General features: G+C 33.7%; 1 protein-coding gene across 4 annotated transcripts in view; it reads right to left on the minus strand.

The window, feature by feature from the left end:
• LOC127938499 (kelch-like protein 29) overlaps positions 1 to 14,411 on the minus strand; it is a 215,684-nt gene that overhangs the window by 49,888 nt on the left and 151,385 nt on the right. For all 4 annotated transcript variants that reach the window (XM_052535155.1, XM_052535154.1, XM_052535156.1 and 1 more), the window contains 2 exons: positions 4,924 to 5,120; positions 1,438 to 1,697 (listed from right to left, as the gene is read on the minus strand). In XM_052535155.1, coding sequence (XP_052391115.1) covers positions 1,438 to 1,697; positions 4,924 to 5,120 — 457 coding nt within the window. The remainder of the gene's footprint in view (positions 1 to 1,437; positions 1,698 to 4,923; positions 5,121 to 14,411) is intronic.

A 14,411-nucleotide genomic window follows, 5' to 3' on the forward strand; every position in this document is an offset into this window, starting at 1 on the left:
ACAGAAAGCAGTCATGGTGCTAAATAAAACTCAATGTGAAAAGCAGACACTAAATATTAAGTATAAACTTTGGTCATTTAGGAGACAATTGATTTGTTTGCATTGAAGGATGAAATACCAGTATGCTGGTTCAAACATAGATTTTATGGGCAAATACAACAGCAGGTTATGTTTTTTTTGTCAAACTACACTGGATGTGCTTTATGTTTCTGATACACTAGAAAGATTAGGTAACACTTTATAATAACTGCACACTATTTATCATTAATTCAGCATTAGTAAACAGATAATTCATAATTTATAAAGCATTAATAGACCGTAATAAGCAGTTTATAAATACAGATATAAAAATATTAATTGATTTAAAAGCATATCTATAATGTGTTTAATAATTGTATTTCCATACTTTATTCATGATCAATTTATCATTTCTCAATGAAGTATAGCATTATTTACAAACCAGTTATTTAGGAGTTGCCAGTGATTCATAAGATCACAAGAAATGTAGTAAATTCAGGTAGTTATAAAGCATTTAGTAGTGGTCAGTTAACTATTCTAGTTATGCCTTGTAAAGCATTTATAAAGGATATTTAAAGGCTCAGTTATCTTCTAAACAAAAAACAGAAACAAACATCACACAGTGATACAGAACAGAAATATTAACAGCCTTTAATCTCATTTGTAAAAGCTTTACAAGGCATAAATAGTCCTCACTTTAGATGAGCTCAAAAAAATAGGTAACTAACAACTACATATGTTTTATAACTACCTGAATTAACCTGAATTACAGTAGAAATACATGTTAATAAACCATTTATTAACACTATAAGTAACTATTACTATATGTCTGAATAAAAAGATGTTTGAATGCACATTTAAATAGTTTATTAATCATTTACTTAAAATTTCTAAGTGATCTTATGAACCATTGACAACTCCTTAATAACTGGTGTGTAAATAATGCTATACTTAATTTAGAAATGATAAATTGATCATCAATAAAGTATGAAAAAAAAATTATTAAATACATTATAGGCATTATATGCTTTTAAATCAGGTATAAAACATTTATATCTGTATTTATAAACTGCTTATAAATGTCTATTAATGCTTTATAAATTATGAATTAACTGTTTCCTAATGCTTAACTAATGATTAATAGCATGCAGTTATTAAGAGTCATTCATTTGGGAACCGGACTATGTTTCTGGGGTTAGATTTGTTGCTTATTTACAAACAAATTGTCACAAACACATCTCTGCCTGGCATTCATTTGTGGATTACAATCATTTACAATCATGATTACCCACATTGAAATATTGGTATAAGACTGGAAGACAAATGTTTGGTCCAATGATTTTATGATATTTTTAGAGGACAGAATGTAGTCAAGGTACAGATTTAAAGCAGGTTTCTGGACATCTTTGCTGATCTTACCTGTACTCTACTGACTGGGTCCTTCTTGATCCACTTGATGACGGTCTCATAAACCAGCTCCTCGGCCTTGGTGTTCAGGCTGTCATTGGACAGGTAGTTAATCAGGTCTTCTTTGGAGATGCTGAGGATCTCGTCTTGTCCCGCCACATCTGGGAAGTTCTGCAGGGCGAAGGCCTTGGCCATGTTGTGGAGCTCCGTGCAGCTCATAGCCTCGGCCATGGCCAGAACCCCCAGGCAGTTTGCTGCAGTCAGCTGCTTTTCTGAAGAAGAGAACAAGAGAGGCGCTTCCATCTATAAAAGATCAGAGCACTGAGGGGATGAGCTCTAGCAAAGCTATCTGTGCTGTATATCTGGAGGCTCCAGAGAAAGGCCTCTGGTTAAGGTGCTCCGGAGACAAACAACAGAACAGATCAACTGAGCTCAGAGCAGCGGGTTGGGAAACTGTCCTGATTTTTAACAAGGTTAAGTCTTTTTGTAAGTGGAGAACCCTATTTTACACTGCAAAAAGCTGAATAAGAGTCTGACAGTCGTGCCATTCTGACTGAATCTAAGCCTGGATTGACAGTCTGAGTGCTTTCTTAAGAGACCCTTTCAAATATAAAAAGCATAAAAAGTTCAAGTACTGTACATGACTGTGGTGAAATACATAAGATGTGAGATTAATTATATAAAATACTACTGTAATTTTTTATCAAAAAAGAAGATGGATTTGCAATTTAAAATATTAAGTCTCTTTGACCTGTACAAAGAATACAAGCAAAATTAGAAAATTAGAGAGAAAAAAAACTTACAAACCATGCCTTACCAAAACTGTTTACATTAAATTGTAAAGTATGATGAAGAAAAAATAAAACATTACATTAACAAATGATGCATTAGTTCCATTAAGGTGCAGGGGTTCCTTTAAGATAACAGAGAAAAGGGTGCCAGATTTTGTCAAACTGCTCAGATTTGCCCTTCAAACTGTGTCTTATTTGTTTCAATTGTAAAGTAGAAATCTTTCCATGCCATAATTTGACTGTAGTATCCTATATATATATATATATATATATATATATATATATATATATATATATATATATATAAATTAAAAATATGTAAAAATGACAAATATAAAAGTTGTATAAATTTACACATTTAAAAAACGACATGATTAAAATAAAAAAGCTATATGCAAATTTGAAAAAAAAACCCACCCCCAAAAAAGAAACAGTAACTGTAACTATATTATATATATATACTTTATATATACTATATTAAAACTCATGCTTGCTGCAATGCAAGATGCTAATTTCTGACAAACCATCTATCAAAATGTAATCATCAAATACCTCCAAGACTTCAAACATCAAGGACTGCACGGCTAAATCACTCTATAACAGATGCACCCTGATTCAGATCAACATAATGAATGTGGACAGCATGAAACCCCTGTGACATCGGCAGGTCTTACGCAACCCAATTTGTTTCCAATATAAAACAGAAGAGTACAAATTGTTGTAGAAATGGTACAGTGAGCGCCTGGTGGAGGCAGATGGGCTTTTATTATGTCTGGGTCTTTGGAGGCTGGCCTGCAGAGCACCATCTCCAATAAGCCAAACGTGCCACTCGTCTTCTTCCACTCTCGGAGGAAGGAAAAATGATTTTTTTAGGTGAGGTTTGTGCCAGAGGCTGTAAATGGCATGCTGCGGACAGACCGCAGAGCGAGGCTTATGCCCGGTGCTGGCATGAGTTTATAGACACGCTCTGAAGTCGACGGTGCTGTGTGTGGCATTACAAACAGCAGCGCCCACCACTAACACATGGGCTGCACCTCACTACCAATAAAACTTCAGCTGCTCTAACCCCTTTTCTTAAACCTATTTTTAAAACATGCTCTGGTAATATGCAGTCCTTGAATTCCCAGACTGTGTGCTGTGTAGTTCGGCATTGAAATATATTTCCAAACCTGTGTTCCCCTCATTTCAACACGGTCTCCCTGGACTTTATCAATTGTTTTGTACTTTAGCAACTTTGACATGTAATCAGATTTTTTGCACAAAGGCACAAACCAATCCTCAACCTGATGTTTCTGAACGCATTACATTTGTTTGGGTCTTACAAGCTCTTGCAAACATATGGAGCACATATTTATGGAAACAAATCAATAGCTTTTGTTGGTATCACTTTACTTCCTGATCAACTGACCTTTTAAACCAGAAGTTTGACTTCGTCCACATTGTCTGTGCATATACTGTAGTATATCAATGGCAGCACATTGCTGAACCAACCTAAGATGTTCCACTAGCATTACAAATGAGTGGGTTGGTTTTTAAAAAAAAAAAAAATTTGAGTTGATTTTATTTTTTATTATAGATTTTTGTAATAAGAGATTTATTTTCTGTTTGTTACAATGAAGGTCAAATGAAATAAGTCTGAACGTAATTCATTTTTGCTGTTTATTATTATTAATATTATTTGTTATTATTTTCAAATACCTTTTTATATATTTTTTATTTAAAACAGCAATATTTTGAAATATTTTTGTACAATTTAAAAACAAATATTTTGTATTTTAATATATTTTGAAATGTTATTTATTCCTGCAATTCAAAGCTGCATTTTCAGCATCATTCCTCCAGTCTTCAGTGTCACATGATCCTTCAGAAATCATTCTAATGTGCTGATTTGCTATTCAAGAGACATTTATTATTATTATTATTATTATTATTATTATTATTATTATCATCATCATCATTGTTGAAAACTTATGTGCTACTTCCTTTGTTTTATCAAGATTCTTTGATTAATAGAAAATTCAAAAGAATTTCAGCATTTATGTGAAATTGCAATATTTACAGTAGCAAGATTATAAACGTCTTTACTGTCACTTTAGATCAATTTAATGTGTCCTCATTGAATAAAAATATGAATTTCCCATTTGTTTAATTGTAGTGTAAATTTTTTATACAAATTATAATCGAAGAGGTTAAGATAGAAGAAAGAAAAGAAAAATCAAGGTAAATATTACTTGTGAACAGAATGCATTTTATTGCGTGACATTTCCAATCAATCTAATTTTGGGATGTTATTTAAAAAGATGATTTATGATGCATAAAAATCTACGAAATTAGCTTTAGCAAGACGAGTCTATTTCAATCTATAAGCTTATTTCTAAACTCACACTACGTTTATTTGTACACAGCCATTTTAAGAGAGTTTGTTTTCTAAAAGTTCACAGGTTTAAAAGTGAAGAAACATACTTTCTCGGCCTAAATCTTTCCTCATCTCTAGCCAGTCCTTTCCTCACTCTGGTGGTCACATCGGGCGCCTACATGTCATTGAACCTCCTCTTTGGTTGGTATTGATCGGAATAATCAATGCTGGATGAGATTGTTTGACATTTCAATGCAATTGTTCTCTGACCTTTATACAAATGAAAGAATACATCATACAGCTTGTACATGACTCCATCTGATGGACGCTGGGATCTTATGAGTGACGCACCTAAGAAAGACACGCAGACTTTGCAGAAGGTGTTGAACTGAAACTTGTTGGCGGCCTCCAGCAGGGTTTTGGCGTTGGCCGAGTGGATGACCAGCGAGCCGGTGTAGACGAACTCCAGCAGCAGCTCCAGCACATCTGCACCGATGTTAGTCATCTTCAGCTCCAGCTTCTCTCCACTGCACGTCTCTCTCGACGACCTGACCATACACACACACACACACACAGAGAGAGCTCATGACCACATGATGTTTCAAGTACATCCAAAATCCATTACAGGATAGTTCTATGAAACGGCTGCCTTTTCCATTACATCATAAAACCAAACAAAATGCATTGTGCCATCTAAATGAAAATTAATACATTAACATTTATTTGGGGTTAACATATGACATATAAGGACCCCTTTTAATAAAACAAAACAAAAACATAAACTGATGCGAAGAGGAGAATTTAACTCAAGTTACAATATGACTTCTTTGTTGCACATAAAATAATAATAATAAAAAAATCTATATATATATATTTTAATCATACAAAATAATTTATTAGTAATTAATTTATTTATTAATAATTATTTGTTTTATATTTATATATAAAAAATGCACTATAAGAAAATGAGCAATTATAAACATATATTGTTAATATTATTATATTTATATTTAACGTCATATTTTAATCATAAGAATGCATAAGCCTAACTTAAGTAATATTTATTTTCTTTTGCCTTTGAATAATTGTTTTTACAATTTTACAGCTGACTTTACCGTTTTCTATTAGTCAGTATTAATGTGGTAGGGGTGTAACGGTACATGAACATGATGGTTTGCTATGTACCAAAGTTTTGACGGTTAGATACAACTTGGAGAAAAAACTAAACATAAAATTGCTTTGTTTCTTTTTTTTATTAAACAGTTGTTTACTGATTATGAAATTGCTCTTTCTTAACTAACATTGTAAAACATGATGAGTATAAAGTCAAATATTTCGCGAAATGCTCTTCTCTAGACTACATTTATAGCGTACTAACGAGCTTTGGACACTGATGAAATGACACGTGAAATATTGTTTTCAAGCGGTTTTATTGATGTCTTTTCCACGGTTTAAACACTGATTGAGTGATAACATGAGGCGGGAGATGTTCTTTCATGTTTTTTTCACATTTTAACTATTATTAAAGAGGAAGAAACGATCCCGCTGCAGCTTGAACTGAGGCATTTATACAGCGATCTGTCGCCACATTAAAGAGCGCCAAAACAGCATTTATTGTTTGGAATATTCTGAAAAAAAGGAGTTCCACTTCGTTGGAAAACAATGGTGGTATTTAACAACGGTTAAAACAACGGTGTATTTGTTCAGTACACATGCGTACCTAACCAAGAGACCCTACGTGTACCATTACCCTTAGTAAGAGCTGATTAATACAGTTTGTAAAATATGTAGTAGTTTGCTGGCTAAATAAATAAAATATGACATGTAAATAAATAAATAAATTAGTTTAAATTATGTTAAAAGTAACTTATGTTTTTAAGCTTTTTTTAAAGAAAAGCAAGAATATTTCACAAACAATTTAAAACAAATGGGAAATAACACAATTAAATGGAAAAATGTTAAGTAGAAGAACTGAAATGGCTTTTTTTGTAAATTATAATCCTATGTTTTATTTACAATTTATAGTAATATACCATTCAACTAAAGCAAAGAAAAAAAATTATATATATATATATATATATATATATATATATATATATATATACACACATTCATATACACACGGAAAGACTAAAGACTAAATGTTAGCTTTTATTTCCATATATTCTATTTTGTTCATTTCAAAATGTGAATTTTATATAGAAAGTATTAATAAAAAGGGGGAAAATGGCATTCATGACACAAAGAGGGATTAAAAAAAACTAAAACATTATAAATTCAGTAAAGTTAGATTTTTGTGAATATTTTTCAACATGAATTTCTCTTATTAACACATAGTCAAAGTTGTCACTAGTTATGCATCATTTCTCTTTTTTCTATTTCTTTTTGCACACAAAAGGCATACGTTCTGTAGAAGGACCCTATAGGAAAAGCATAAAGCACAGATACAATACATTTTGTTCTTTGCCTCTGAAATGAAACTCAATCTGAATCAAAGGGTGAGCGTGGCATGCTTTGAGGATGAGCACAGGTGGCACACAAATGGAGAGAGAGAATGACGGGGGAAGAAAGACATGGGAGGAGAGGAGGGCTGACACCACAATCTGCCTGTCCACATGGAGCGATCGCACCGTAAACCGGCCTTCATTATATAATAAGATCCGTACAGCACCTCGAGCACATTCACAGAACACCCGCTCTCAATATCTGCATACCTGCCTGCTCACGTCTTTCACACGCAGTCGCCCTGATCACTTCAAATGTGATCATTCCCAGGGGTGGATGGGAAATGTGAATAATGAGCAGCGTCAGTGGTTTTATGCTCTGAAAGGAATAATAATCCCCTGAAGGTCAAGGGCAGGGGAGTGAAATTAATAGCCAAGCAGCCGTTGATTGTGTTTTAGTGTCGACTGAAGATAGCACTGATGTGTACAGTCACCAGATAACTGCCAAGCTACCAGACGGAAAGCCAATATACATGGAAAGGCCATTAGGTGAAAATGAGATGATTCTAGATATTTATCTCAGCCTAGCAACATGAGTATTCCATACTGTGATAATCCACCTGCCGGTTTTCTATGAAATCGGATGAATATTTTCCTGCTAATTTATTGATTAAACCGCTAGGCATTTGATCTAGCTCTACAAATGAGCTTTAAATGCAATAGTGAGCTGTCTAAGTTTTATGTAACTCTGAAATCACTTTCCCATGGTTCCCTGTGAGTGAAAACTGGCTGTAAACTGATGCAATGCTTAACAGCATCAAGTGTCTAAATGCTACAGCATTCAAAACAAGCAGACGGGAATGCCGGTGTGTTCGAAAGCAAAATATTTCATCACATTTTCACCTTCTTACATAACTCTTGAGAACATTTTCTGAATAAACTGCCATTTTTAGTCTGCAACTAGATGCAGTGCATTTTAAAAAACAGCATCTAAATATAACTACACATACTAAGTACTAATGACTTAATTTGAATATTTTTAGTATACTATTTACTACTGTAAATGCACAGAAATGTGTTTAAAGCATCTAGATTTTGCCTCAAATATATAAAAAAAGAAGCTAACAGAAATAAGATTCAAGCACTACTTGATTATAACCATAAACCAGTAGAATGGTGCCTTTGGGAAGCTATAAACACAAAGAAAGCTTGCATATAACTGCTTTATTGTTTAATAATATAATATAATATAATATAATATAATATATATATATATATATATATATATATATATATATATATATATATATATATATATATATATATATATATATATTATATATAAAAAAATCTTTAAATTATATATATATAATTATTATTTATTTATTCCATTTGCTTAAAAAGGGGATATATTATATATATTATATAATAATCAAATTATGAAAAAAAAAATACTTTTACTAAATTCACTTGTTTAAAAAAATGAAAATTATGGACATAATAATAGTATGTCAACAACAACAACAACAACAAAATAAATTAAATAATGATAATAAAATAAAAATATATGAAAAAAATTATAAATACACACACACACATATATATATACATATATATATATACATATATATATATATATATATATATATATATATATATATATATATATATATATATATATATATACATATATATATATATATATATATATATATATACATATACATATATATACATATACATATATATACATATACATATACATATATATATACATATACATATATATATACATATACATATATATATACATATACATATACATATATATATATATACATATATATATATACATATATATATACATATACATATATATATATACATATACATATATATATACATATACATATATATATATATACATATATATATATATACATATATATATATATATATATATATATATATATATATATACATACATATATATATACATACATGATGTATGTATATATATTAATATATGTGTATGTGTGTGTGTGTGTGTCTACATATATATATATATATATATATATATATATATATATATATATATATATATATATATATATATATAAAATATTAGAGGCAAAACCCAAAAACCTTAAGTTATTCTCCTAAAAATTATTATTTTGTCATCATTTACATTGTTACATTGTTATTGTTATTTATTTAACATAAAATGAGAAAATAAAGTCTAAGTATCTGTTATCCACACAAAGAAAGAGGATAGTAAATTATACTATCAAGCTCCAAAAAAAAAAAAAAAAGTCCAAAAAGCACCATAAAAGTATTATAAAATTATAAAAAACTCATGCACTATGTCGAGCCTTGTAAAGCTTTGTGTGATGAACAATTGAGAAAGAGTTTAATTGACTCCAAATACATAATGCATTTTAATTTGTAAAAAAAGAAAAAAATATATTTCACTTTGTTTCTGTCAGAAAACTAATGCATGGATTTAAAAGACTTGGAATTTAGTGCACACAGTCAAATGGAGCAGTTTCACAGAGCCTGGCAGTTTAAATCATCCACTTTCCCTGCTACGAAAAAACTACTTTCCTTGTTGAAAACAAGCTTGGAGTTTCTGCTGGAGATCTCCTTTTGTGTTTCCGGACAGAAAGAAAATAACACAGAGACATGGGAGAGAAAACGATGTGCGCCTGAGAGGATCCCATATCCACTTTAGGCTGCTTTTTAACACAATACTTTTTGGCAACAATATATTTGACACCGCACATAACCTGTTGAAGTTGAGCTGAACGACTAAAGGAAACCAAAAAAACGGGCGGGAGGAGCTATAGACACACTGACAGACAGGGGGAAGGGTGGAGGATGGTTAGAGTGAAGAAGAGAGAGTCAAAGAGAGAAGAAAAAGTGAGGCAAGGAGACGTTAGTTCTGCCACAGGAAGCCAGCAGCCATTCTTCTGGATCATGAGCGTGACCCCCCACCAAACCTAAACAAAGTCCCCTGTGGCCCTGTGCATGAACATAGGAGTGTGTAGGGTGTCATTAGTCTCCACTGATTGAGTACTTGAGGGGGGAGAAGGACAACTCAAGAGGACAATGTGCAATTACGCCCCTGGAACTACAGCTGAAAAGATTAAGAAACGCCACTCCCTCCTGAAAAGCAAAAAAAAAAAAGAAAAAAAAAAAAAGCCAGAGTTTGTTATTTTGTCCTTTCTAATTGCCGTGGTGATAGGATTTTAGATAATAAGATGGGATGCAGTCCTGGGTTAAGTTATGGCGGTGATAGAGAAGAGAAAGGCGGGAAATAAGAATGGAAAAAGACAGAGGAAGAAATAAAAGAAAAGCATGTTCATCAACCAGGTCAATTAGTGCAATCTGAATTGTCTGGAGTAGCAATTTGCTTTGTCTGAGCACTTTTATTATGGAAATCACTCTGGCTTTGGAGAGAGGTGCATATTTATGGAGCTGCTGATTGCAAGCGTTGTTTTTCAGCAAGATGGAGAGAGCGAAAGACAGGAGACAGCCAGCAAGTCCGAGAAGAAAGAGAAAGAGAGACTTCATGTCCGTGAGAGATGGAGCAGAGAAAGTGTTTACCAAAATGAGCATCTATTATTTTTCTCACTTAAAGTGCCATTTATTCAGCATTAGCAGCCAACATGATGATGAGGATGATGGGAGATGGCCGCATGGTGCATGTGTGTGCAAACGGAGATCATAGATGTGGAGCTCCAAAAAAACACACACACACACACACAAATAACTTAAATATCTGGAGCTCATTTTCTCTGTCCTTATTTAAGGACATAAATTATATATTTATAGAAAATGTAAATAAATATTATTATTTACATTTTATATTAAATTATGTGTTTATATTAGAGCTGGTAATCGATAATTTTTTTAAATCTAATTACATGATGTATGTATATATATTAATATATGTGTATGTGTGTGTGTGTGTGTCTACATATATATATATATATATATATATATATATATATATGTATATATATATATATATATATATATATATATATGTATATATATATATATATATATATATATATATATATATATATATATGATTATATAAAAAAAAAAGTTCCACATATTTATATTTAAAAACTAGGCCTGGTAATTTAATGCGTTAATTACATTCATTAATTATGGAAAAAAATATGTCTTAAAATTATTAACGCATTTAAGGCACTTGCCTTAATCTGAGAATTCAGATTTCTCTGGCTTTGTGTTACAGATAATTTCAGCTGACAGAAAACATCCTGCAATATAATTAAGAGTATTAGTTATACCTCATTTCCTCCCTTTTCTGCTTGCCTAGAGGACAACTTAAGTAAAATATGACACAGCTTACCCCGTTCTCACCCTTTTCGGTGCAAAACGAATACAAAGTCAATAAGAAAAATCTACAGATAACGACCGAAATGCACGATGGGAAAAAGGAAAAACAAAAACAAGGTTTTGGAGAGAAAATTGTGCTGCCGAATCATTACAGCATGAAATATGAATGAAAGAGCACACTGTGGAACTTCATTACTGTATATAAACTTCAACCCTCCCTGCAAAAACAGCAGAAAGTGACTTTGCTCTAGTGCAGGAGGTAATTGTGCCTTCATAGAAGTCGACTGTCACATCCCATAGGATTAATGATCTCTGAATGAAACCTTGCTAGTTTCTCACACTTGTAACACCACATCTACTGTAAAACAAACGTGCGGTCTTTTATAAATAAATAAATCAGAGCGTGGTCATGTCAAAGCTACTTTAAGCTAGCCAAATTTCATATTATGCACATACGCTGACAGCCTGCCGCAGTTGCACTACCCATAAATTAAAGTGGCACCAAGCATACTTATTGAAAATCCGGAGGGGAAAATGGAATTACTGAGGGCAATCCGTCTCTGCGCTCCATGCGGCAGACGCTAAAGGGGAGGGTAATGGCTTTTTTTTCTTCCCGTGGCCGAGGGGAAGCGTGTGTGCACATTTAGGAGGTGCATTATATCCCTGGTGGCATGTTCTCTCCAGCTCCCCTTAGATAAGCTTAATGGCCGCGCGTAAAAATAGCGAAGAAAAGGAAACATTGATCGAAGCCGTAAACAAAGGCATGGTAAACTGATGCGATATGATGATGATGATGATGACTAGACGCTTACATCAAATTGTGTAAATAGGATTTAGAAACATTTCCTCCATAATCATGCTAACATAACATCAACTGACACTATCTGTCAGTCTGTCCGTCTATCTATCTATCTATCTATCTATCTATCTATCTATCTATCTATCTATCTATCTATCTATCTATCTATCTATCTATCTATCTATCTATCTATCTATCTATCTATCTATCTATCTATCTATCTCTATCTCTCTGTCTGTCTATCCATCTCTCTGTCTGTCTGTATGTCTGTCTATCTGTCTGTCTGTCTGTCTCTCTCTCTCTCTCTCTCTCTCTCTCTCTGTCTATCTATCTCTCTGTCTGTCTGTCTGTCTGTCTATCTCTCTGTCTGTCCGTCCATCCATCCATCCATCTATCTATCTATCTCTCTGTCTGTCTGTCGATCTCTCTGTCTGTCTGTCTGTCTGTCTGTCTATCTCTCTGTCTGTCTGTCTGTCTGTCTATCTATCTCTCTGTCCGTCCGTCCATCCATCCATCCATCCATCCATCAAGCCATCCATCCATCTATCTATCTATCTCTCTGTCTGTCTGTCTGTCTGTCTGTCTCTCTCTCTCTCTCTCTCTGGGCCCTATCTTGCACCCAGCGCAATTGACTTTGTACACCGACGCATGTGTCATTCCTATTTTGCACCCGCGCAAAGCGCGCTTTTCCCTCCACAGACGCACGTCGCTAAACTAGTGAATGAACTTGCGCTCCCTGGGCGGTTCAGCGCAAAAAAAGGAGGCGTGTTCCGGCGCAAACAATCCCTGGTGCTATTTTGCTGTTCCATTAAACAATTGCGCCACTGACCAGAAAAAACCTAGTCTAAAGTCAGTGGCGCGTTGCGCGTTGTTCATTATGCTATTTTAAGGGCGCATGCTTGACCATAATGTATAGCGTGCACAACGCGCATACACTTTGCTCATGTAATCTACACAGATGCAACAGTTATTTTTGCAAATCATAAATTGTTACACTAAAAAAAATATTAACACATGAGATGACGGAAATCATTGTGGTGTATTTTGGGTGGGTTTCTCCCATCCCCATACAACACAACTTCTCTGTCTTTCACTGCTCTTACAAGAACATCAGTCTCCTCGGCTGTGAACCGCTCCTGGCGTGCGCCTGGTAAATACGCCATAATAATAGCAATCCATAATGGAACTTGCGCACCTGCTTTTAAAGGGAATGTTGGATGACGCTCTGATTGGTTTATTTGACGTTACGCCCAAACCACACCTATGAATAATGAAGCTACTTCAGACCAACCCACTTTAGATTTGCGCCGGGCGCAAGAGCCATTTATCCCGCCGGGAAAATAGCAACAGCGCCGAGACCCGCCCACAAACTTACTTGCGCTTCGCGCTTTGACACTTGCATTTCAGATCGTTAAAATAGGGCCCTCTGTCTGTCTGTCTATCTATCTCTCTGTCTGTCTGTCTGTCTGTCTGTCTGTCTGTCTGTCTGTCTCTCTCTCTCTCTCTCTGTCTGTCTGTCTGTCTGTCTGTCTGTCTATTTCTTGAAAACCTCGGCTTTCCTCGTTAAAAATTAATTTACATTTTTTGGATTTTTAATGTATTAATTTTTTTTTTTTTTTTTACCTTCATACATTGTAATTTGAAATTTAGGGTCATGGGTCATGAAACGGATGTAGCCTGGGCTTTGTTATGTAATGCTTTAGACTTTGGAAATTAGACTTAGCCCTCCTTTCATTTTCATTTATATGCAATTCTAACATGGGAGAGTGAAAACAAAAGCATGACTGAAAATGTTTCTATTTCCAAAGTCTAATGAGCTTTGACCTGTAAATTCATAAATCATAAAACAAGATTAACAGAGAGTCTAACAGTCACAGATTAAACTATTCATTCAATACAAACCATAGAAACCTCAAAGCTACATGTAGTGTACATGTAGAATTTAGGAGAAATTTTGTGTTCACATTTTTTCAACCCCTCCAATCTAAACAATAACCACCCCACATTTTCAGTCTTTTTCGCTTAGAAATATGTCATATTATGCATTTAAATTGGGTTTTGAATGTCGTGTCATGTTGACCTTAAGGAATTGGGCTTTAAACCCGACAGGCTCGTGCTCAGGTGAGGGTGACCCAGATCCTGGAGACGTACTGAGATCACAAATACTGCTCTTTCACTACTTTGCCCTTGAGCGAGGCACTTAACCCGAGGCTGCTTCAGCGAAA

This window comes from Carassius gibelio, chromosome A20 (assembly GCF_023724105.1).
Source record: "Carassius gibelio isolate Cgi1373 ecotype wild population from Czech Republic chromosome A20, carGib1.2-hapl.c, whole genome shotgun sequence".
Taxonomy (NCBI): domain Eukaryota; kingdom Metazoa; phylum Chordata; class Actinopteri; order Cypriniformes; family Cyprinidae; genus Carassius; species Carassius gibelio.